Source organism: Callionymus lyra, chromosome 8 (assembly GCF_982586985.1).
Source record: "Callionymus lyra chromosome 8, fCalLyr1.hap1.1, whole genome shotgun sequence".
Lineage (NCBI taxonomy): Eukaryota > Metazoa > Chordata > Actinopteri > Syngnathiformes > Callionymidae > Callionymus > Callionymus lyra.
In genome coordinates, this window is record NC_141825.1 from 26,139,871 (window position 1) to 26,166,413 (window position 26,543).

The 26,543-nt window shown below is 40.4% G+C and overlaps 1 protein-coding gene across 1 annotated transcript in view; it reads left to right on the forward strand.

Moving 5' to 3' along the window:
- The first annotated feature begins 446 nt into the window (after positions 1–446).
- LOC148074404 (uncharacterized) overlaps positions 447–26,543 on the forward strand; it is a 55,085-nt gene continuing 28,988 nt past the window's right edge. The window contains exons 1-2 of the mRNA XM_087798278.1: positions 447–696; positions 2,877–2,978. Coding sequence (XP_087654404.1) covers positions 447–696; positions 2,877–2,978 — 352 coding nt within the window. The remainder of the gene's footprint in view (positions 697–2,876; positions 2,979–26,543) is intronic.

Consider the following 26,543-nt stretch of genomic DNA (forward strand, 5'->3'; position numbering starts at 1 on the left):
ACCTCCCTCCCTCACCTCCTCTCTCACCCCTCCCTCCCTCTCTCTCTCATCCCTCCCTCCCTCTCCTCCCTCCCTCCCTCCCTCCACCACCTCCTCTCTCATCCCTCCCTCCCTCTCCTCCCTCCCTCCCTCCCTCATCACCTCCTCTCTCATCCCTCCCTCCTCCATCACCTCCTCTCTCATCCCTCCATCCCTCCCTCCCTCCACCACCTCCTCTCTCATCCCTCCCTCCCTCCATCACCTCCTCTCTCATCCCTCCATCCCTCCCTCCCTCCACCACCTCCTCTCTCATCCCTCCCTCCCTCTCTCCTCCCTACCTCCCTCCCTCACCTCCTCTCTCACCCCTCCCTCCCTCTCTCTCTCATCCCTCCCTCCCTCTCCTCCCTCCCTCCCTCCATCACCTCCTCTCCTCATCCCTCCCTCGCATCACTCCGGCAGTTGTTGTCATGGCAATGGACTCGACTCGCCGGACCGTCTGCGGGGACGTCCCAGCACGAGCATCTCTGCCGGTCCTGCAGGAGGACGAGGGCTTCCGTCCGCCGCCGCCGTCCGGTTCCGAAGAGCTGCGGTACCGTCAGAGGGGGCTCCGGGGCCGCGGGCTCCCGTCGAGCCGGCACTGCTGTTACCTGCTGCTGGTGATCGGAGAGATCGGAACCGAGCAGCACCTGGACGCGGCTCGGATCCAGATCCAGAACGGTCAGTGGAGCCTCGTGTCGTGAGTGACGCCGGGATCTGTGTCTCCTTCCAGCGAGTCTGACGCACTGGTGCTCGCTTCTGCAGCATTGCACCATGGGACGCCGCGTGCTCGTGTCGCGACTGTTGGTTCGAATGTTGTGCAGATTTAAATGTCGTGTCATCATGAAGGTCTTTTGAGTGTCTTTTGAGTGTTTTTTTAGCTTCTCTTCAAAACTACTGACGCTTCACGTAACGATTGAGCTCATTGGAGATCGATGATGCTGCAGATCGATTACATCTCCTTGAAGGACAACTGATATAAAACTAACATAAAACTAACATAAAACTCTCTTCACTCATGTTTGAAATGTTCTTCAAGACGCAGTAACTTCTCATCATGATCATATTTTCCATTTATTACTTTATAAAGTTGCTCTGAAATCCCGGCGAACGAGAGGTTACGAGAGTCCGTTATGACGTAATAATGTCTTCACTCCTCCTCCAGCCAGTTGTAATCACGCACCGCTTTGTTTATACAACGAGTCTCTTGGAGGCGGAGACTTCCAGGGATTGGTGATGTGCAGTGACAAACCTTCTTTTAAAGATGGTCACTAAAGTGTCTTGAAGTACATTTTCAACATTCTTTCAAATTAAACATTTTTTTCAGAATATCTTAAAATATAAATATATATATATATATTTATTTTTCTTAAAGAAACGTTTCAAATCGTTTTTTTTATGTTAAAAATAAACAGTTTTTGGGTAAAATTGTCCCAAAACCTAATGTGTTTAGTTTTATCTTCTATTTAATTTCAAAAAGTATTTAAAAGTTTGTCATTTTCACTCGATTGCTTTAAACTACAGGAGAATGTTATTACTGTGATAAAATCGTTATTACTTTTAGTGTAAACTTTGATTCTATAGCTCGACAGGTGGATGAAGCTTCATCAGTCGTTACTTTCAGGGGCCACGTTACAAACCTGTGGCTCAGGGGCCAAAATATCTACGAGAAAATCACATTTATTTAAAATACTCGATGGAAATGAAGTCAAGAATACGATAAAGAAGCTAAACTTGCTGAATTGTTGTTATACGGTTATTTATACACATTTATTTAAAGAAGCATTTTTTTTATGTATTCACTTTATTATTTTAAGGAGCAAAAAAATACTAAAAAGATAAAAAGTCCTAAAACAAAGAATTACAGCAATTAAATCAGAGTTTAATGTGGTAAAAATACAAATTAAGTAAGTAAGTGATACTGTATTTGTCGAGCACTTTTCTAAAAGAACATTTCTACACATTTGGACTCTGGGGCCACAAACATACACTCCAGGGGCCTCATATATACACTCCAGGGGCCACATATATACACTCCAGGGGCCACATATATACACTCCAGGGGCCACATATATACACTCCAGAGGCCACATATATACACTCCAGAGGCCACATATATACACTCCAGGGGCCACATATATACACTCCAGGGGCCACATATATACACTCCAGGGGCCACATATATACACTCCAGAGGCCACATATATACACTCCAGAGGCCACATATATACACTCCAGGGGCCACATATATACACTCCAGGGGCCACATATATACACTCCAGGGGCCACATATATACACTCCAGAGGCCACATATATACACTCCAGGGGCCACATATATACACTCCAGGGGCCACATATATACACTCCAGGGGCCACATATATACACTCCAGGGGCCTCATATATACACTCCAGGGGCCACATATATACACTCCAGGGGCCACATATATACACTCCAGGGGCCACATATATACACTCCAGGGGCCACATATATACACTCCAGGGGCCTCATACATACACTCCAGGGGCCTCATATATACACTCCAGGGGCCACATATATACACTCCAGGGGCCACATATATACACTCCAGGGGCCACATATATACACTCCAGGGGCCACATATATACACTCCAGGGGCCTCATATATACACTCCAGGGGCCACATATATACACTCCAGGGGCCACATATATACACTCCAGGGGCCACATATATACACTCCAGGGGCCACACTCTGCTCAGGACCGAAGAGAGATTTATTCAAACCCTCAGAGGTTCATCGAGTGAAACGACAGAAACTGGTGGATGTGACGCGTCGTGTTGATGAAAACATCTTCGTCATCTTCCTCCTCCGTCATCGCAGGACTTCGCTGCTGGGACATCGATCTGAGCCGCTGTGACCTCGACCTTCAGCTGCAGTTATTTATAACCCGGCACTCGGCCCATTTCTCCTCCGAGGTCAAAGGTCAGTTGCTCGTTGTCAGACGTTCATCGAACACGTGGTTTCTGCGAGAGTTTGTTGATTTGAAAAATGTACATTTGTTTATGGAGGATCTTCTCAGAGGGAATGAAGTTTTTGTGTTTGTTTTTCTCTTCCTCTGTGTCTCAAATCACATACTTGTGTACTTAGTGTTTTAAGTACATAATAAACTAAAGCTCAGAAAACCGGTTGAATAAAGATCTTTATACTGCAGGTAAAACTCGCCGAATAAGGAATATTTCATCAAACAAGTGTTAAATGAACCTGAACAATCACTTGAATCAAGGTTGTTTGTTCATCTTATTATTCTTCGAGCAGTGACTCATCACATCAGCAGAAGAATAAGGTATTAATAATCGATAAATAACAACCTTGGAGATGATTTCCTCACTGAAATAACATTAAATATATTAATAGGTGTCAAAAGGTAATGAGGAGCAAGTACTCGAACACCCACCTGTATTTCTCATATTTCTTGATCCATAAAAAAGGTGCTGCCAGCAGGTGGCGATAGCGTTCCTACAGCTGGTTGAAATCATCCTTAAATAGTAGTAGAAGAAGAAGCTGTCGCGTCATTTCCTGTTAGTGTGTAGCAGCAGAGTTTGATTTGAGACATACTATCTGTGGAGGATTAGTTACTAGTTAGTACGTACACTATCCTGATGATACTAACTTCTAGTATACTAAGAGAAGTGTGTGGTTTGAGACATACTATCTGTGGAGGATTAGTTACTAGTTAGTACGTACACTATCCTGATGCATACTAACTTCTAGTATACTAAGAGAAGTGTGTGGTTTGAGACATACTATCTGTGGAGAATTAGTTACTAGTTAGTACGTACACTATCCTGATGCATACTATCTTCTAGTGTACTAAGAGAAGTGTGTGGTTTGAGACATACTATCTGTGGAGAATTAGTTACTAGTTAGTACGTACACTATCCTGATGCATATTAACTTCTAGTATACTAAGAGAAGTATGTGATTTGAGACATACTATCTGTGGAGAATTAGTTACTAGTTAGTACGTACACTATCCTGATGCATACTAACTTCTAGTATACTAAGAGAAGTGTGTGGTTTGAGACATACTATCTGTGGAGAATTAGTTACTAGTTAGTACGTACACTATCCTGATGCATACTAACTTCTAGTATACTAAGAGAAGTATGTGATTTGAGACATACTATCTGTAGAGTATTAGTTACTAGTTAGTACGTACACTATCCTGATGATACTAACTTCTAGTATACTAAGAGAAGTGTGTGGTTTGAGACATACTATCTGTGGAGGATTAGTTACTAGTTAGTACGTACACTATCCTGATGATACTAACTTCTAGTATACTAAGAGAAGTGTGTGGTTTGAGACATACTATCTGTGGAGAATTAGTTACTAGTTAGTACGTACACTATCCTGATGCATACTAACTTCTAGTATACTAAGAGAAGTGTGTGGTTTGAGACATACTATCTGTGGAGGATTAGTTACTAGTTAGTACGTACACTATCCTGATGCATACTAACTTCTAGTATACTAAGAGAAGTGTGTGGTTTGAGACATACTATCTGTGGAGGATTAGTTACTAGTTAGTACGTACACTATCCTGATGCATACTAACTTCTAGTATACTAAGAGAAGTGTGTGGTTTGAGACATACTATCTGTGGAGGATTAGTTACTAGTTAGTACGTACACTATCCTGATGCATACTAACTTCTAGTATACTAAGAGAAGTGTGTGGTTTGAGACATACTATCTGTGGAGGATTAGTTACTAGTTAGTACGTACACTATCCTGATGCATACTAACTTCTAGTATACTAAGAGAAGTGTGTGGTTTGAGACATACTATCTGTGGAGGATTAGTTACTAGTTAGTACGTACACTATCCTGATGCATACTAACTTCTAGTATACTAAGAGAAGTGTGTGGTTTGAGACACAGCACATGATTGTCATCTCTGTTATCATAATATCATGAAAGCTCTGAATGTATTTATTTACATGAAACTTCCAGGAAATATTTTTGTTTTAATAAGAAAACATTCCATCTGGATCAATGAATATTTTGAAGGATTTGTCAATTTCACACCTTCTAGTTCTTTTTAAAACTAGTGAGTGTTGACGAAGCTTCATGAAACTGAAAAGTATGTGTAACAGAGAGTGACATCTAGTGGAAGATAATGACACTGTTTCATGACGCTTCATCGACACATCACTACTGAAAACATGATTAACTCTCTTCTGTGTGACCTTGATGGTGTGATTCACCAGTTGTTTCAGGGTAACTAGGTGAGATTCTTTTCAACCTGTCGCATACGTGTGCGATACAGGGGCAACACTACGATGTATAGTTATACTGTAGTAACAAGTATATATGTGTAGTATTGTGGAGTACTTGACTCTGGTGTTGTGATAGTGTAGTAACAAGTATATATGTGTAGTATTGTCGAGTACTTTACTCTGGTGTTGTGCTAGTGTAGTAACAAGGACATATGTGTAGTATTGTCCAGTACTTGACTCTGGTATTGTGATAGTGTAGTAACAAGTATATATGTGTGTAGTATTGTCGAGCACTTGACTCTGGTGTTGTGATAGTGTAGTAACAAGTATATATGTGTAGTATTGTGCTAGTGTAGTAACAAGAATATATGTGTAGTATTGTCGAGTACTTTACTCTGGTGTTGTGCTAGTGTAGTAACAAGGATATATGTGTAGTATTTTCCAGTACTTGACTCTGGTATTGTGATAGTGTAGTAACAAGTATATATGTGTAGTATTGTCGAGTACTTTACTCTGGTGTTGTGCTAGTGTAGTAACAAGGATATATGTGTAGTATTGTCCAGTACTTGACTCTGGTATTGTGATAGTGTAGTAACAAGTATATATGTGTGTAGTATTGTCGAGCACTTGACTCTGGTGTTGTGATAGTGTAGTAACAAGTATATATGTGTAGTATTGTGCTAGTGTAGTAACAAGAATATATGTGTAGTATTGTCGAGTACTTTACTCTGGTGTTGTGCTAGTGTAGTAACAAGGATATATGTGTAGTATTTTCCAGTACTTGACTCTGGTATTGTGATAGTGTAGTAACAAGTATATATGTGTAGTATTGTCGAGTACTTTACTCTGGTGTTGTGCTAGTGTAGTAACAAGTATATATGTGTAGTATTGTCCAGTACTTGACTCTGGTATTGTGATAGTGTAGTAACAAGTATATATGTGTGTAGTATTGTCGAGCACTTGACTCTGGTGTTGTGATAGTGTAGTAACAAGTATATATGTGTAGTATTGTGCTAGTGTAGTAACAAGAATATATGTGTAGTATTGTCGAGTACTTTACTCTGGTGTTGTGCTAGTGTAGTAACAAGGATATATGTGTAGTATTTTCCAGTACTTGACTCTGGTATTGTGATAGTGTAGTAACAAGTATATATGTGTAGTATTGTCCAGTACTTGACTCTGGTGTTGTGCTAGTGTAGTAACAAGGACATATGTGTAGTATTGTCCAGTACTTGACTCTGGTATTGTGATAGTGTAGTAACAAGTATATATGTGTGTAGTATTGTCGAGCACTTGACTCTGGTGTTGTGATAGTGTAGTAACAAGTATATATGTGTAATATTGTGCTAGTGTAGTAACAAGAATATATGTGTAGTATTGTCGAGTACTTTACTCTGGTGTTGTGCTAGTGTAGTAACAAGGATATATGTGTAGTATTTTCCAGTACTTGACTCTGGTATTGTGATAGTGTAGTAACAAGTATATATGTGTAGTATTGTCGAGTACTTTACTCTGGTGTTGTGCTAGTGTAGTAACAAGGATATATGTGTAGTATTGTCCAGTACTTGACTCTGGTATTGTGATAGTGTAGTAACAAGTATATATGTGTGTAGTATTGTCGAGCACTTGACTCTGGTGTTGTGATAGTGTAGTAACAAGTATATATGTGTAGTATTGTGCTAGTGAAGTAACAAGAATATATGTGTAGTATTGTCGAGTACTTTACTCTGGTGTTGTGCTAGTGTAGTAACAAGGATATATGTGTAGTATTTTCCAGTACTTGACTCTGGTATTGTGATAGTGTAGTAACAAGTATATATGTGTAGTATTGTCGAGTACTTTACTCTGGTGTTGTGCTAGTGTAGTAACAAGTATATATGTGTAGTATTGTCCGGTACTTGACTCTGGTATTGTGATAGTGTAGTAACAAGTATATATGTGTGTAGTATTGTCGAGCACTTGACTCTGGTGTTGTGATAGTGTAGTAACAAGTATATATGTGTAGTATTGTGCTAGTGTAGTAACAAGAATATATGTGTAGTATTGTCGAGTACTTTACTCTGGTGTTGTGCTAGTGTAGTAACAAGGATATATGTGTAGTATTTTCCAGTACTTGACTCTGGTATTGTGATAGTGTAGTAACAAGTATATATGTGTAGTATTGTCGAGTACTTTACTCTGGTGTTGTGCTAGTGTAGTAACAAGGATATATGTGTAGTATTGTCCAGTACTTGACTCTGGTATTGTGATAGTGTAGTAACAAGTATATATGTGTGTAGTATTGTCGAGCACTTGACTCTGGTGTTGTGATAGTGTAGTAACAAGTATATATGTGTAGTATTGTGCTAGTGTAGTAACAAGAATATATGTGTAGTATTGTCGAGTACTTGACTCTGGCGTGTGTTAGTGTAGTAACAAGTATATATGTGTTGTATTGTAGAGTACTTGACTCTGGTGTTGGGATAGTGTAGTAACAAGTATATATGTGTAGTATTGTCGAGTACTTGACTCTGGTGTTGTGATAGTTTAGTAACAAGTATATATGTGTAGTATTGTCGAGTACTTGACTCTGGTGTTGTGATAGTGTAGTAACAAGTATATATGTGTAGTATTGTCGAGTACTTGACTCTGGTGTTGTGTTAGTGTAGTAACAAGTATATTTGTGTATTATTGTCCGGTACTTCACTCTGGTGTTGTGATAGTGTAGTAACAAGGATAAATGTGTGTAGTATTGTCGAGTACTTGACTCTGGTGTTGTGATAGTGTAGTAACAAGTATATATGTGTAGTATTGTCGAGTACTTGACTCTGGTGTTGTAATAGTGTAGTAACAAGAATATATGTGTAGTATTGTCGAGTACTTTACTCTGGTGTTGTGCCAGTGTAGTAACAAGGATATATGTGTAGTATTTTCCAGTACTTGACTCTGGTATTGTGATAGTGTAGTAACAAGTATATATGTGTGTAGTATTGTCGAGCACTTGACTCTGGTGTTGTGATAGTGTAGTAACAAGTATATATGTGTAGTATTGTGCGAGTGTAGTAACACGAATATATGTCTAGTATTGTCGAGTACTTTACTCTGGTGTTGTGCTAGTGTAGTAACAAGGATATATGTGTAGTATTGTCGAGTACTTTACTCTGGTGTTGTGCTAGTGTAGTAACAAGGATATATGTGTAGCATTGTCGAGTACTTTACTCTGGTGTTGTGCTAGTGTAGTAACAAGTATATATCTGTAGTATTTTCCAGTACTTGACTCTGGTATTGTGATAGTGTAGTAACAAGTATATATGTGTAGTATTGTCGAGTACTTTACTCTGGTGTTGTGACATTGTAGTAACAAGTATATATGTGTAGTATTGTCGAGTACTTTACTCTGGTGTTATGCTAGTGTAGTAACAAGGATATATGTGTAGTATTTTCCAGTACTTGACTCTGGTATTGTGATAGTGTAGTAACAAGGATATATGTGTGTAGTATTGTCGAGTACTTGACTCTGGTGTTGTGATAGTGTAGTAACAAGTATATATGTGTAGTATTGTGGAGTACTTGACTCTGGTGTTGTGATAGTGTAGTAACAAGAATATATGTGTAGTATTGTCCAGTACTTGACTCTGGTGTAGTGATAGTGTAGTAACAAGTATATATGTGTAGTATTGTCCAGTACTTGACTCTGGTGTAGTGATAGTGTAGTAACAAGACTTCTTGACTCTGGTGTTGTGATAGTGTAGTAACAAGTATATATGTGTAGTATTGTCCAGTACTTGACTCTGGTGTTGTGATAGTGTAGTAACAAGTATATATGTGTAGTATTGTCCAGTACTTGACTCTAGTGTTGTGATAATGTAGTAACAAGTATATATGTGTAGTATTGTCCAGTACTTGACTCTAGTGTTGTGATAGTGTAGTAACAAGTATATATGTGTAGTATTGTCCAGTACTTGACTCTGGTGTTGTGATAGTGTAGTAACAAGTATATATGTGTAGTATTGTCCAGTACTTGACTCTAGTGTTGTGATAGTGTAGTAACAAGTATATATGTGTAGTATTGTCCAGTACTTGACTCTGGTGTTGTGATAGTGTAGTAACAAGTATATATGTGTAGTATTGTCCAGTACTTGACTCTAGTGTTGTGATAGTGTAGTAACAAGTATATATGTGTAGTATTGTCAAGTACTTGGCTCTGGTGTTGTGATAGTGTAGTAACAAGTATATATGTGTAGTATTGCCAAGTACTTGGCTCTGGTGTTGTAATAGTGTAGTAACAAGTATATATGTGTAGTATTGTCCAGTACTTGACTCTAGTGTTGTGATAGTGTAGTAACAAGTATATATGTGTAGTATTGTCAAGTACTTGGCTCTGGTGTTGTGATAGTGTAGTAACAAGTATATATGTGTAGTATTGTCAAGTACTTGGCTCTGGTGTTGTGATAGTGTAGTAACAAGTATATATGTGTAGTATTGTCAAGTACTTGGCTCTGGTGTTGTGATAGTGTAGTAACAAGTATATATGTGTAGTATTGTCAAGTACTTGGCTCTGGTGTTGTGATAGTGTAGTAACAAGTATATATGTGTAGTATTGTCAAGTACTTGACTCTGGTGTTGTGATAGTGTAGTAACAAGTATATATGTGTAGTATTGTCAAGTACTTGGCTCTAGTGTTGCAGAATTTTGGTTTTGTTTTGAAACCAAATTATGTCCAATCATCATCTTTAAAAAACTGCTGGAGTCACTGTATCCTCTCATCCTCAGTCATAACCATGGAAGACGCTTGATTTTATTCTTCCTTTAGCTGTGGAGGATGTAACAACTGGTGCCATCTAGTGGCCGGAAGTTCAATTTCAACACCAAAAAAAATAACTACGAACTATTGATCATTAATTTATAGTTTTGTGAAAAAATCATCGCGATTGTATCGTTGAATCGATATTTAATCGATATTTTCTCGCCTCTCTAGTCTTTTTCTCGCGACTTTTGGCAGCGAATGAGTTACTGGTGCTGCAGTGAGTGTCCGTGCGCGCGCGCGCGTGCGCGGTGCGGTGTGTGCGGCGGCGTGTGTGTGTGTGTGTGTGCGCGCATGCCCCTCCCTGTTCGATGCCACAGCAACGGAGTCTGCAGACGGATGTTGACGCATCCGCGCGCGTGGACCCGCTGCTGGACCCCCCGCTGAGCCGAACCTTCCTCTGCGGTTCTGTCGCGGGTTCCACTCCGAACCGGGACCCGGATCAAGTTGTCTCTCAAAGTCTGGCAGAGGAACGTCTCGGTCGAACTTGTTCTAAATAATCTGCGATCTGTGTTGGCGCACGAGGACGCACGAGGACGCGCGTCTGATCCAGACTTGGCTCTGGACTCGAGTCTTTCTCGTCAGGACCATAATCGTCAGCGACGGATCCGGTGAGTCTCGAACCCAGAACGTCATGACGAGACTTTCCAGTGATGGACTCGCTGACCCGCGCATCAATTGGCTGTGACGTCATAGGATGATGTCAGTCCTGGCACAAGTGTTTTTAAACAAAATAAAATAATTATCTTCTTGATCATCTTGATCGATACATATTTAATGATCAATCCACCTGTGATGACTCATCATCTCCTTCTAACTCTGGCTTCTGCTGCTTCTGTCTGGGATTTTTATTTATGAGCGAAATTTCTGTTCGAATCTGGGTTTTGTCGTCCAGTGACTCAGCAGAACACGTGGGTGTTTCGAGTACTTGCTCCTCATTACCTTTTGACACCTATTAATATATTTAAAAACATGTTTTTTCAGTGACGAAATCATCTCCGACTTGTTTTTTATCGATTATTTTTTACCTTATTCTTCTGCTGATGTGATGAGTCACTGCTCGAAGAATAATAAGATGAACAAACAACCTTGATTCAAGTGATTGTTAAGGTTTTTTAACAAATATTCCTTATTCTGCAAGTTTTAACTGCATTATAAAGAGTTTTATTCAACCAGTTTATTACTAGTGTCATTAACACAAACCAGGATTTTTTAATTTTGTGTTTATGACAGTTGAGGATAAAAATAATGACTAAAATACAATTATTAATCATTTACAATAAAATAATGTTACATTAAAGTGAAATATTCAATCATTAATAAATAAAATGCATTCAATTAAATCATATTCATGGCCGACAGTTACTCTGATGAATTCATTATCATTTTGTTCATGTCGTCTGTAAAGCTGATTTAATGTTGTTACGACTCTTGTCCCCGAGAGTCGTGAGAGTCATGTGACCATCGAACTGTTTTTTATTATTATTATAAAGTACTGAGAGATGTTTTTCAAATGATAAAACAGCTAAAAGTAAAAATTTGACCCCACAAAAGCCTTCGTTTTTCGTTTTATAAAACCACATTTAAATCATTGCAGTTACACAGTGTCGACGCTGGGGGGAGCCAGAAACAACGCTTTAAAAGTTGCATGCTGTAGCTTTAATAACCGAAAAATACATGAATCTAATATTAATTTTAATATTTACCAGGAGGGATGTTGTTTTTAGTGTAATTTGAACACGAAGTCTCAGTCCTGAAGGTGATCTTCTGGCAGAGGTGAGTCTCGTGTCTCTGCTCCTGCACCAGCGTCTCCAGGCCTCAGTGACTCAGCGTCTGCAAAATGAATTCAATTAAATTGTTTTCAGTAAAGACGAGTCATGGAGCGTCTGAGCTGTTAAGCTTCTTTATGTTTGGTTTTAATGATCAATATATTCAACAGAAACCTGAATCAGAACTTAAGAAAATCTTTTTTAATTATTTTTTTGTTGTCGTTTTTTTCTCTTTCTATAAATACATTTACTCAAGAGTGTTGTTTATCAAATACTCCGAGACTTCAAATGTCAAAAGTACTTCTTCATGATACTCATGTAACTTAACTGACAGAATTATTTACTGCATTTATGTTTTGTTTTTCCTTGAATTAAGAAGAAACTTGGTTTGTTTTGTGTGTTTTTGTCCACATGTATCGTTGTTTCTTAGTTTTTAAAGTATGTTTAATAAAAGTAAAACATCTCCTGATGCAGACATAAAAGATTCCTATTTTAACTTCACACTGGCAGCAAGTATATGGATGTATATGGAAGTATATGGAAGTATTTCAGTGCCAACTGAATATGGAATACATTTTTTATTTAACGTATTTTTATGCATTTTTTTTAATACATTTGGAGCATTTGAATCTTTGAATATTGAAAGGTTTTATATATTGAAGATACAAAGTTGACTTGAAAGTGACGTTCTTTAAATATCAAATTAAAAAGGCTATAAAAACAAAACAAAAAAAAGTATTATTGTAATAGAGTTTTGAACTTCTTGAATTATTTTGTTGTCGTTCAAATGTCCAAATGAATTGTAAAGTTTATCAACAAAGATCTGTGGCTCGACGTTCCTTCTCTCCCTCATGATCCTGATGTCTTCTTGTAATGTCTTTGTTTTCCTGGAGCTGTTGTTGACCAGCAGAGGCTCAATGATCCACAATGAAACTCTTAAAGCCACTTAAAGCCGAGGGAAAATCCTGATGGGTCACGACACTGATACTGAGACGAGTCTGACTGCAGCACTGACGACAGGAGAGTCATCGTGCTTAAGAAGAGCGTCATCGTTCTTAAGTAGAGCGTCATCGTTCGTAACGAGAGCGTCATCGTTCGTAACAAGAGCGTCATCGTTCGTTACGAGAGAGTCATCGTTCGTAACAAGAGAGTCATCGTTTGTAACGAGAGCGTCATCGTTCGTAACAAGAGAGTCATCGTGCGTAACAAGAGCGTCATCGTTCTTAAGAAGAGCGTCATCGTTCGTAACGAGAGAGTCATCGTTCTTAAGTAGAGCGTCATCGTTCGTAACGAGAGCGTCATCCTTCGTAACAAGAGAGTCATCGTGCGTAAGAAGAGAGTCATTGTTCGTAACGAGAGCGTCATCGTTCGTAAGAAGATTGCATCGTTCGTAACAAGAGCGTCATCGTTCGTAACGAGAGCGTCATCGTTCGTAACAAGATTGCATCGTTCGTAACAAGAAAGTCATCGTTCGTAACAAGTCGTAACAAGAGAGTCATCGTTCGTAACGAGAGCGTCATCGTTCGTAACAAGATTGCATCGTTCGTAACAAGAGAGTCATCGTTCGTAACAAGAGAGTCATCGTTCGTAACAAGAGAGTCATCGTTCGTAACAAGAGAGTCATCGTTCGTAACAAGAGAGTCATCGTTCGTAACAAGAGAGTCATCGTTCGTAACAAGAGAGTCATCCTTCGTAACAAGAGAGTCATCGTTCGTAACAAGAGAGTCATCGTTCGTAACAAGAGAGTCATCCTTCGTAACAAGAGAGTCATCGTTCGTAACAAGAGAGTCATCGTTCGTAACAAGAGAGTCATCCTTCGTAACAAGAGAGTCATCGTTCGTAACAAGAGAGTCATCGTTCGTAACAAGAGTCATCGTTCGTAACAAGAGAGTCATCGTTCGTACCAAGAGAGTCATCGTTCGTAACAAGAGAGTCATCGTGCGTAACAAGAGTCATCGTTCGTAACAAGAGTCATCGTTCGTAACAAGAGTCATCGTTCGTAACAAGAGTCATCGTTCGTAACAAGAGTCATCATTTGTAACAAGAGAGTCATTGTTCGTAACAAGAGAGTCATCATTCGTAACAAGAGAGTCATCGTTCGTAACAACAGTCATCGTTCGTAACAAGAGAGTCATCGTTTGTAACAAGAGAGTCATCGTTCGTAACAAGAGAGTCATCGTTCTTAACAAGAGAGTCATCGTTCTTAACAAGAGAGTCATCGTTCGTAACAAGAGTCATCGTTCGTAACAAGAGAGTCATCGTTCGTAACAAGAGAGTCATCGTTCGTAACAAGAGAGTCATCGTTCGTAACAAGAGAGTCATCGTTCGTAACAAGAGAGTCATCGTTCGTAACAAGAGAGTCATCGTTCGTAACAAGAGTCATCGTTCGTAACAAGAGAGTCATCGTTCGTAACAAGAGTCATCGTTCGTAACAAGAGAGTCATCGTTCGTAACAAGAGAGTCATCGGTCGTAACAAGAGTCATCGTTCGTAACAAGAGTCATCGTTTGTAACAAGAGAGTCATCGTTCGTAACAAGAGAGTCATCGTTCGTAACAAGAGAGTCATCGTTCGTAACAAGAGAGTCATCGTTCGTAACAAGAGCGTCATCGTTCGTAACAAGAGAGTCATCGTTCGTAACAAGTGAGTCATCGTTCGTAACAAGAGAGTCATCGTTCGTAACAAGAGAGTCATCCTTCGTAACAAGAGAGTCATCGTTCGTAACAAGAGAGTCATCGTTCGTAACAAGTGAGTCATCGTTCTTAACAAGAGAGTCATCGTTCGTAACAAGAGAGTCATCGTTCGTAACAAGAGAGTCATCGTTCGTAACAAGAGAGTCATCCTTCGTAACAAGAGAGTCATCGTTCGTAACAAGAGAGTCATCCTTCGTAACAAGAGAGTCATCGTTCGTAACAAGTGAGTCATCGTTCGTAACAAGATTGCATCGTTCGTAAAAAGATTGCATCGTTCGTAACAAGAGAGTCATCGTGCGTAAGAAGAGCGTCAACGTTCGCAACAAGTCGTAACAAGAGCGTCATCGCTCGTAACAAGTCGTAACAAGTGAGTCATCGTTCGTAACAAGAGAGTCATCGTTCGTAACAAGTGAGTCATCGTTCGTAACAAGAGAGTCATCGTTCGTAACGAGAGCGTCATCGTTCGTAACAAGATTGCATCGTTCGTAACAAGAGAGTCATCGTGCGTAAGAAGAGCGTCATCGTTCGTAAAGAGAGCGTCATTGTTCGTAACAAGATTGCATCGTTCGTAACAAGAGAATCATTGTTCGTAACAAGTCGTAACAAGAGCGTCATCGTTCGTAACGAGAGAGTCATCGTTCGTAACAAGATTGCATCGTTCGTAACAAGATTGCATCGTTCGTAACAAGAGAGTCATCGTTCGTAACAAGAGCTTCATCGTTCGTAACAAGATTGCATCGTTCGTAACAAGAGCGTCATCGTTCGTAACGAGAGCGTCATCGTTCGTAACAAGATTGCATCGTTCGTAACAAGAGAGTCATCGTAGGTAAGAAGAGCGTCATCGTTCATAACGAGAGCGTCATCGTTCGTAACAAGATTGCATCGTTCGTAACAAGAGAGTCATTGTTCGTAACAAGTCGTAACAAGAGCGTCATCGTTCGTAACGAGAGAGTCATCGTTCGTAACAAGATTGCATCGTTCGTAACAAGAGCGTCATCGTTCGTAACAAGATTGCATCGTTCGTAACAAGAGAGTCATTGTTCGTAACAAGTGGTAACAAAAGCGTCATCGTTCGTAACAAGTCGTAAAAAGAGCGTCATCGTTCTTAACAAGATTGCATCGTTCGTAACAAGAGAGTCATCGTTCGTAACAAGAGAGTCATCGTTCGTAACAAGTCGTAACAAGAGAGTCATCGTTCGTAACAAGAGAGTCATCGTTCGTAACAAGAGAGTCATCGTTCGTAACAAGAGAGTCATCGTTCGTAACAAGAGAGTCATCGTTCGTAACAAGAGAGTCATCATTCGTAACAAGTCGTAACAAGAGAGTCATCGTTCGTAACAAGAGAGTCATCATTCGTAACAAGTCGTAACAAGAGAGTCATCGTTCGTAACAAGAGAGTCATCATTCGTAACAAGTCGTAACAAGAGAGTCATCGTTCGTAACAAGTCGTAACAAGAGAGTCATCGTTCGTAACAAGTCGTAAAAAGAGCGTCATCGTTCGTAACAAGTCGTAACAAGAGAGTCATCGTTCGTAACAAGTCGTAACAAGAGAGTCATCGTTCGTAACAAGTCGTAAAAAGAGCGTCATCGTTCTTAACAAGATTGCATCGTTCGTAACAAGAGAGTCATCGTTCGTAACAAGTCGTAACAAGTGAGTCATCGTTCGTAACAAGTCGTAACAAGAGAGTCATCGTTCGTAACAAGTCGTACCAAGAGAGTCATCGTTCGTAACAAGAGTCATCGTTCGTAACAAGAGAGTCATCGTTCGTAACAAGAGAGTCATCGTTCGTAACAAGAGAGTCATCGTTCGTAACAAGAGAGTCATCGTTCGTAACAAGAGAGTCATCGTTCGTAACAAGAGAGTCATCGTTCGTAACAAGAGAGTCATCGTTTGTAACAAGAGAGTCATCGTTCGTAACAAGTCGTAACAAGTGAGTCATCGTTCGTAACAAGTCGTAACAAGAGAGTCATCGTTCGTAACAAGTCGTACCAAGAGAGTCATCGTTCGTAACAAGAGTCATCGTTCGTAACAAGAGAGTCATCGTTCGTAACAAGAGAGTCATCGTTCGTAACAAGAGAGTCATCGTTCGTAACAAGAGAGTCATCGTTCGTAACAAGAGAGTCATCGTTCGTAACAAGAGAGTCATCGTTCGTAACAAGAGAGTCATCGTTCGTAACAAGAGTCATCGTTCGTAACAAGAGAGTCATCGTTCGTAACAAGAGAGTCATCGTTCGTAACAAGAGAGTCATCGTTCGTAACAAGAGAGTCATCGGTCGTAACAAGAGTCATCGTTCGTAACAAGAGTCATCGTTTGTAACAAGAGAGTCATCGTTCGTAACAAGAGAGTCATCGTTCGTAACAAGAGAGTCATCGTTCATAACAAGAGAGTCATCGTTCGTAACAAGAGCGTCATCGTTCGTAACAAGAGAGTCATCGTTCGTAACAAGTGAGTCATCGTTCGTAACAAGAGAGTCATCGTTCGTAACAAGAGAGTCATCCTTCGTAACAAGAGAGTCATCGTTCGTAACAAGAGAGTCATCGTTCGTAACAAGTGAGTCATCGTTCTTAACAAGAGAGTCATCGTTCGTAACAAGAGAGTCATCGTTCGTAACAAGAGAGTCATCGTTCGTAACAAGAGAGTCATCCTTCGTAACAAGAGAGTCATCGTTCGTAACAAGAGAGTCATCCTTCGTAACAAGAGAGTCATCGTTCGTAACAAGTGAGTCATCGTTCGTAACAAGATTGCATCGTTCGTAAAAAGATTGCATCGTTCGTAACAAGAGAGTCATCGTGCGTAAGAAGAGCGTCAACGTTCGCAACAAGTCGTAACAAGAGCGTCATCGCTCGTAACAAGTCGTAACAAGTGAGTCATCGTTCGTAACAAGAGAGTCATCGTTCGTAACAAGTGAGTCATCGTTCGTAACAAGAGAGTCATCGTTCGTAACGAGAGCGTCATCGTTCGTAACAAGATTGCATCGTTCGTAACAAGAGAGTCATCGTGCGTAAGAAGAGCGTCATCGTTCGTAAAGAGAGCGTCATTGTTCGTAACAAGATTGCATCGTTCGTAACAAGAGAATCATTGTTCGTAACAAGTCGTAACAAGAGCGTCATCGTTCGTAACGAGAGAGTCATCGTTCGTAACAAGATTGCATCGTTCGTAACAAGATTGCATCGTTCGTAACAAGAGAGTCATCGTTCGTAACAAGAGCTTCATCGTTCGTAACAAGATTGCATCGTTCGTAACAAGAGCGTCATCGTTCGTAACGAGAGCGTCATCGTTCGTAACAAGATTGCATCGTTCGTAACAAGAGAGTCATCGTAGGTAAGAAGAGCGTCATCGTTCATAACGAGAGCGTCATCGTTCGTAACAAGATTGCATCGTTCGTAACAAGAGAGTCATTGTTCGTAACAAGTCGTAACAAGAGCGTCATCGTTCGTAACGAGAGAGTCATCGTTCGTAACAAGATTGCATCGTTCGTAACAAGAGCGTCATCGTTCGTAACAAGATTGCATCGTTCGTAACAAGAGAGTCATTGTTCGTAACAAGTGGTAACAAAAGCGTCATCGTTCGTAACAAGTCGTAAAAAGAGCGTCATCGTTCTTAACAAGATTGCATCGTTCGTAACAAGAGAGTCATCGTTCGTAACAAGAGAGTCATCGTTCGTAACAAGTCGTAACAAGAGAGTCATCGTTCGTAACAAGAGAGTCATCGTTCGTAACAAGAGAGTCATCGTTCGTAACAAGAGAGTCATCGTTCGTAACAAGAGAGTCATCGTTCGTAACAAGAGAGTCATCATTCGTAACAAGTCGTAACAAGAGAGTCATCGTTCGTAACAAGAGAGTCATCATTCGTAACAAGTCGTAACAAGAGAGTCATCGTTCGTAACAAGAGAGTCATCATTCGTAACAAGTCGTAACAAGAGAGTCATCGTTCGTAACAAGTCGTAACAAGAGAGTCATCGTTCGTAACAAGTCGTAAAAAGAGCGTCATCGTTCGTAACAAGTCGTAACAAGAGAGTCATCGTTCGTAACAAGTCGTAAAAAGAGCGTCATCGTTCGTAACAAGTCGTAACAAGAGAGTCATCGTTCGTAACAAGAGAGTCATCATTCGTAACAAGTCGTAACAAGAGAGTCATCGTTCGTAACAAGTCGTAACAAGAGAGTCATCGTTCGTAACAAGTCGTAAAAAGAGCGTCATCGTTCGTAACAAGTCGTAACAAGAGAGTCATCGTTCGTAACAAGTCGTAAAAAGAGCGTCATCGTTCTTAACAAGATTGCATCGTTCGTAACAAGAGAGTCATCGTTCGTAACAAGAGAGTCATCGTTCGTAACAAGAGAGTCATCGTTCGTAACAAGAGAGTCATCGTTCGTAACAAGAGAGTCATCGTTCGTAACAAGAGAGTCATCGTTCGTAACAAGAGAGTCATCCTTCGTAACAAGAGAGTCATCGTTCGTAACAAGAGAGTCATCGTTTGTAACAAGAGAGTCATCGTTCGTAACAAGTCGTAACAAGTGAGTCATCGTTCGTAACAAGTCGTAACAAGAGAGTCATCGTTCGTAACAAGTCGTACCAAGAGAGTCATCGTTCGTAACAAGAGTCATCGTTCGTAACAAGAGAGTCATCGTTCGTAACAAGAGAGTCATCGTTCGTAACAAGAGAGTCATCGTTCGTAACAAGAGAGTCATCGTTCGTAACAAGAGAGTCATCGTTCGTAACAAGAGAGTCATCGTTCGTAACAAGAGAGTCATCGTTTGTAACAAGAGAGTCATCGTTCGTAACAAGTCGTAACAAGTGAGTCATCGTTCGTAACAAGTCGTAACAAGAGAGTCATCGTTCGTAACAAGTCGTACCAAGAGAGTCATCGTTCGTAACAAGAGTCATCGTTCGTAACAAGAGAGTCATCGTTCGTAACAAGAGAGTCATCGTTCGTAACAAGAGAGTCATCGTTCGTACCAAGAGAGTCATCGTTCGTAACAAGAGAGTCATCGTTCGTAACAAGAGAGTCATCGTTCGTAACAAGAGAGTCATCGTTCGTAACAAGAGAGTCATCGTTCGTAACAAGAGTCATCGTTCGTAACAAGAGAGTCATCGTTCGTAAGAAGAGTCATTGTTCGTAACAAGAGAGTCATCGTTTGTAACAAGAGTCATCGTTCGTAACAAGAGAGTCATCCTTCGTAACAAGAGAGTCATCGTTCGTAACAAGAGAGTCATCGTTCGTAACAAGAGAGTCATCGTTCGTAACAAGAGTCATCGTTCGTAACAAGAGAGTCATCCTTCGTAACAAGAGAGTCATCGTTCATAACAAGAGAGTCATCGTTCGTAACAAGAGAGTCATCGTTTGTAACAAGAGAGTCATCGTTTGTAACAAGAGTCATCGTTCGTAACAAGAGAGTCATCCTTCGTAACAAGAGAGTCATCGTTCGTAACAAGAGAGTCATCGTTCGTAACAAGAGAGTCATCGTTCGTAACAAGAGTCATCGTTCGTAACAAGAGAGTCATCCTTCGTAACAAGAGAGTCATCGTTCATAACAAGAGAGTCATCGTTCGTAACAAAAGAGTCATCGTTCATAACAAGAGAGTCATCGTTCGTAACAAAAGAGTCATTGTTCGTAACAAGAGAGTCATCGTTTGTAACAAGAGTCATCGTTCGTAACAAGAGTCATCGTTCGTAACAAGAGTCATCGTTCGTAACAAGAGTCATCATTTGTAACAAGAGAGTCATTGTTCGTAACAAGAGAGTCATCATTCGTAACAAGAGAGTCATCGTTCGTAACAACAGTCATCGTTCGTAACAAGAGAGTCATCGTTTGTAACAAGAGAGTCATCGTTTGTAACAAGAGAGTCATCGTTCGTAACAAGAGAGTCATCGTTCGTAACAAGAGAGTCATCGTTCGTAACAAGAGAGTCATCGTTCGTAACAAGAGAGTCATCGTTCGTAACAAGAGAGTCATCGTTCGTAACAAGAGTCATCGTTCGTAACAAGAGAGTCATCGTTCGTAACAAGAGTCATCGTTCGTAACAAGAGAGTCATCGTTCGTAACAAGAGAGTCATCGTTCGTAACAAGAGAGTCATCGTTCGTAACAAGAGTCATCGTTCGTAACAAGAGAGTCATCGTTCGTAACAAGAGAGTCATCGGTCGTAACAAGAGTCATCGTTCGTAACAAGAGTCATCGTTTGTAACAAGAGAGTCATCGTTCGTAACAAGAGAGTCATCGTTCGTAACAAGAGAGTCATCGTTCATAACAAGAGAGTCATCGTTCGTAACAAGAGCGTCATCGTTCGTAACAAGAGAGTCATCGTTCGTAACAAGTGAGTCATCGTTCGTAACAAGAGAGTCATCGTTCGTAACAAGAGAGTCATCCTTCGTAACAAGAGAGTCATCGTTCGTAACAAGAGAGTCATCGTTCGTAACAAGTGAGTCATCGTTCTTAACAAGAGAGTCATCGTTCGTAACAAGAGAGTCATCGTTCGTAACAAGAGAGTCATCGTTCGTAACAAGAGAGTCATCCTTCGTAACAAGAGAGTCATCGTTCGTAACAAGAGAGTCATCCTTCGTAACAAGAGAGTCATCGTTCGTAACAAGTGAGTCATCGTTCGTAACAAGATTGCATCGTTCGTAAAAAGATTGCATCGTTCGTAACAAGAGAGTCATCGTGCGTAAGAAGAGCGTCAACGTTCGCAACAAGTCGTAACAAGAGCGTCATCGCTCGTAACAAGTCGTAACAAGTGAGTCATCGTTCGTAACAAGAGAGTCATCGTTCGTAACAAGTGAGTCATCGTTCGTAACAAGAGAGTCATCGTTCGTAACGAGAGCGTCATCGTTCGTAACAAGATTGCATCGTTCGTAACAAGAGAGTCATCGTGCGTAAGAAGAGCGTCATCGTTCGTAAAGAGAGCGTCATTGTTCGTAACAAGATTGCATCGTTCGTAACAAGAGAATCATTGTTCGTAACAAGTCGTAACAAGAGCGTCATCGTTCGTAACGAGAGAGTCATCGTTCGTAACAAGATTGCATCGTTCGTAACAAGATTGCATCGTTCGTAACAAGAGAGTCATCGTTCGTAACAAGAGCTTCATCGTTCGTAACAAGATTGCATCGTTCGTAACAAGAGCGTCATCGTTCGTAACGAGAGCGTCATCGTTCGTAACAAGATTGCATCGTTCGTAACAAGAGAGTCATCGTAGGTAAGAAGAGCGTCATCGTTCATAACGAGAGCGTCATCGTTCGTAACAAGATTGCATCGTTCGTAACAAGAGAGTCATTGTTCGTAACAAGTCGTAACAAGAGCGTCATCGTTCGTAACGAGAGAGTCATCGTTCGTAACAAGATTGCATCGTTCGTAACAAGAGCGTCATCGTTCGTAACAAGATTGCATCGTTCGTAACAAGAGAGTCATTGTTCGTAACAAGTGGTAACAAAAGCGTCATCGTTCGTAACAAGTCGTAAAAAGAGCGTCATCGTTCTTAACAAGATTGCATCGTTCGTAACAAGAGAGTCATCGTTCGTAACAAGAGAGTCATCGTTCGTAACAAGTCGTAACAAGAGAGTCATCGTTCGTAACAAGAGAGTCATCGTTCGTAACAAGAGAGTCATCGTTCGTAACAAGAGAGTCATCGTTCGTAACAAGAGAGTCATCGTTCGTAACAAGAGAGTCATCATTCGTAACAAGTCGTAACAAGAGAGTCATCGTTCGTAACAAGAGAGTCATCATTCGTAACAAGTCGTAACAAGAGAGTCATCGTTCGTAACAAGAGAGTCATCATTCGTAACAAGTCGTAACAAGAGAGTCATCGTTCGTAACAAGTCGTAACAAGAGAGTCATCGTTCGTAACAAGTCGTAAAAAGAGCGTCATCGTTCGTAACAAGTCGTAACAAGAGAGTCATCGTTCGTAACAAGTCGTAACAAGAGAGTCATCGTTCGTAACAAGTCGTAAAAAGAGCGTCATCGTTCTTAACAAGATTGCATCGTTCGTAACAAGAGAGTCATCGTTCGTAACAAGAGAGTCATCGTTCGTAACAAGAGAGTCATCGTTCGTAACAAGAGAGTCATCGTTCGTAACAAGAGAGTCATCGTTCGTAACAAGAGAGTCATCGTTCGTAACAAGAGAGTCATCCTTCGTAACAAGAGAGTCATCGTTCGTAACAAGAGAGTCATCGTTTGTAACAAGAGAGTCATCGTTCGTAACAAGTCGTAACAAGTGAGTCATCGTTCGTAACAAGTCGTAACAAGAGAGTCATCGTTCGTAACAAGTCGTACCAAGAGAGTCATCGTTCGTAACAAGAGTCATCGTTCGTAACAAGAGAGTCATCGTTCGTAACAAGAGAGTCATCGTTCGTAACAAGAGAGTCATCGTTCGTAACAAGAGAGTCATCGTTCGTAACAAGAGAGTCATCGTTCGTAACAAGAGAGTCATCGTTTGTAACAAGAGAGTCATCGTTCGTAACAAGTCGTAACAAGTGAGTCATCGTTCGTAACAAGTCGTAACAAGAGAGTCATCGTTCGTAACAAGTCGTACCAAGAGAGTCATCGTTCGTAACAAGAGTCATCGTTCGTAACAAGAGAGTCATCGTTCGTAACAAGAGAGTCATCGTTCGTAACAAGAGAGTCATCGTTCGTACCAAGAGAGTCATCGTTCGTAACAAGAGAGTCATCGTTCGTAACAAGAGAGTCATCGTTCGTAACAAGAGAGTCATCGTTCGTAACAAGAGAGTCATCGTTCGTAACAAGAGTCATCGTTCGTAACAAGAGAGTCATCGTTCGTAAGAAGAGTCATTGTTCGTAACAAGAGAGTCATCGTTTGTAACAAGAGTCATCGTTCGTAACAAGAGAGTCATCCTTCGTAACAAGAGAGTCATCGTTCGTAACAAGAGAGTCATCGTTCGTAACAAGAGAGTCATCGTTCGTAACAAGAGTCATCGTTCGTAACAAGAGAGTCATCCTTCGTAACAAGAGAGTCATCGTTCATAACAAGAGAGTCATCGTTCGTAACAAGAGAGTCATCGTTTGTAACAAGAGAGTCATCGTTTGTAACAAGAGTCATCGTTCGTAACAAGAGAGTCATCCTTCGTAACAAGAGAGTCATCGTTCGTAACAAGAGAGTCATCGTTCGTAACAAGAGAGTCATCGTTCGTAACAAGAGTCATCGTTCGTAACAAGAGAGTCATCCTTCGTAACAAGAGAGTCATCGTTCATAACAAGAGAGTCATCGTTCGTAACAAAAGAGTCATCGTTCATAACAAGAGAGTCATCGTTCGTAACAAAAGAGTCATCGTTCGTAACAAGAGAGTCATCGTTCGTAACAAGAGAGTCATCGTTCATAACAAGAGAGTCATCGTTCGTAACAAGAGAGTCATCGTTCATAACAAGAGAGTCATCGTTCGTAACAAGAGAGTCATCGTTCATAACAAGAGAGTCATCGTTCGTAACAAGAGAGTCATCGTTCGTAACAAGAGAGTCATCGTTCGTAACAAGAGAGTCATCGTTCATAACAAGAGAGTCATCGTTCGTAACAAGAGAGTCATCGTTCATAACAAGAGAGTCATCGTTTGTAACAAGAGAGTCATCGTTCGTAACAAGAGAGTCATCGTTCGTAACAAGAGTCATCGTTCGTAACAAGAGAGTCATCGTTTGTAACAAGAGAGTCATCATTCATAACAAGAGAGTCATCGTTTGTAACAAGAGAGTCATCGTTCGTAACAAGAGAGTCATCGTTTGTAACAAGAGAGTCATCGTTCGTAACAAGAGAGTCATCGTTCATAACAAGAGAGTCATCGTTTGTAACAAGAGAGTCATCGTTCATAACAAGAGAGTCATCGTTTGTAACAAGAGAGTCATCGTTCGTAACAAGAGAGTCATCGTTCGTAACAAGAGAGTCATCCTTCGTAACAAGAGAGTCATCGTTCATAACAAGAGAGTCATCGTTCGTAACAAAAGAGTCATCGTTCATAACAAGAGAGTCATCGTTCGTAACAAAAGAGTCATCGTTCGTAACAAGAGAGTCATCGTTCGTAACAAGAGAGTCATCGTTCATAACAAGAGAGTCATCGTTTGTAACAAGAGAGTCATCGTTTGTAACAAGAGAGTCATCATTCATAACAAGAGAGTCATTGTTCGTAACAAGAGAGTCATCGTTTGTAACAAGAGAGTCATCGTTCGTAACAAGAGAGTCATCGTTCATAACAAGAGAGTCATCGTTTGTAACAAGAGAGTCATCGTTCATAACAAGAGAGTCATCGTTCGTAACAAGAGAGTCATCGTTCGTAACAAGAGAGTCATCGTTCGTAACAAGAGAGTCATCGTTCGTAACAAGAGAGTCATCGTTCATAACAAGAGAGTCATCGTTTGTAACAAGAGAGTCATCGTTTGTAACAAGAGAGTCATCATTCATAACAAGAGAGTCATCGTTCGTAACAAGAGAGTCATCGTTCGTAACAAGAGTCATCGTTCGTAACAAGAGAGTCATCGTTTGTAACAAGAGAGTCATCATTCATAACAAGAGAGTCATCGTTTGTAACAAGAGAGTCATCGTTCGTAACAAGAGAGTCATCGTTTGTAACAAGAGAGTCATCGTTCGTAACAAGAGAGTCATCGTTCATAACAAGAGAGTCATCGTTTGTAACAAGAGAGTCATCGTTCATAACAAGAGAGTCATCGTTTGTAACAAGAGAGTCATCGTTCGTAACAAGAGAGTCATCGTTCGTAACAAGAGAGTCATCGTTCGTAACAAGAGTCATCGTTCGTAACAAGAGAGTCATCGTTCGTAACAAGAGAGTCATCGTTCGTAACAAGAGAGTCATCGTTCATAACAAGAGAGTCATCGTTTGTAACAAGAGAGTCATCGTTTGTAACAAGAGAGTCATCATTCATAACAAGAGAGTCATTGTTCGTAACAAGAGAGTCATCGTTTGTAACAAGAGAGTCATCGTTCGTAACAAGAGAGTCATCGTTCATAACAAGAGAGTCATCGTTTGTAACAAGAGAGTCATCGTTCATAACAAGAGAGTCATCGTTCGTAACAAGAGAGTCATCGTTCGTAACAAGAGAGTCATCGTTCGTAACAAGAGAGTCATCGTTCGTAACAAGAGAGTCATCGTTCATAACAAGAGAGTCATCGTTTGTAACAAGAGAGTCATCGTTTGTAACAAGAGAGTCATCATTCATAACAAGAGAGTCATTGTTCGTAACAAGAGAGTCATCGTTTGTAACAAGAGAGTCATCGTTTGTAACAAGAGAGTCATCATTCATAACAAGAGAGTCATCGTTCATAACAAGAGAGTCATCGTTTGTAACAAGAGAGTCATCGTTTGTAACAAGAGAGTCATCATTCATAACAAGAGAGTCATCGTTCATAACAAGAGAGTCATCGTTTGTAACAAGAGAGTCATCGTTCGTAACAAGAGAGTCATCGTTCGTAACAAGAGAGTCATCGTTCATAACAAGAGAGTCATCGTTTGTAACAAGAGAGTCATCGTTTGTAACAAGAGAGTCATCGTTCATAACAAGAGAGTCATCGTTCATAACAAGAGAGTCATCGTTTGTAACAAGAGAGTCATCGTTTGTAACAAGAGAGTCATCGTTCATAACAAGAGAGTCATCGTTTGTAACAAGAGAGTCATCGTTTGTAACAAGAGAGTCATCGTTCATAACAAGAGAGTCATCGTTCATAACAAGAGAGTCATCGTTTGTAACAAGAGAGTCATCGTTCATAACAAGAGAGTCATCGTTTGTAACAAGAGAGTCATCGTTCGTAACAAGAGAGTCATCGTTCGTAACAAGAGAGTCATCGTTTGTAACAAGAGAGTCATCGTTCGTAACAAGAGAGTCATCGTTCATAACAAGAGAGTCATCGTTTGTAACAAGAGAGTCATCGTTCATAACAAGAGAGTCATCGTTTGTAACAAGAGAGTCATCGTTCATAACAAGAGAGTCATCGTTTGTAACAAGAGAGTCATCGTTCGTAACAAGAGAGTCATCGTTCGTAACAAGAGAGTCATCGTTTGTAACAAGAGAGTCATCGTTC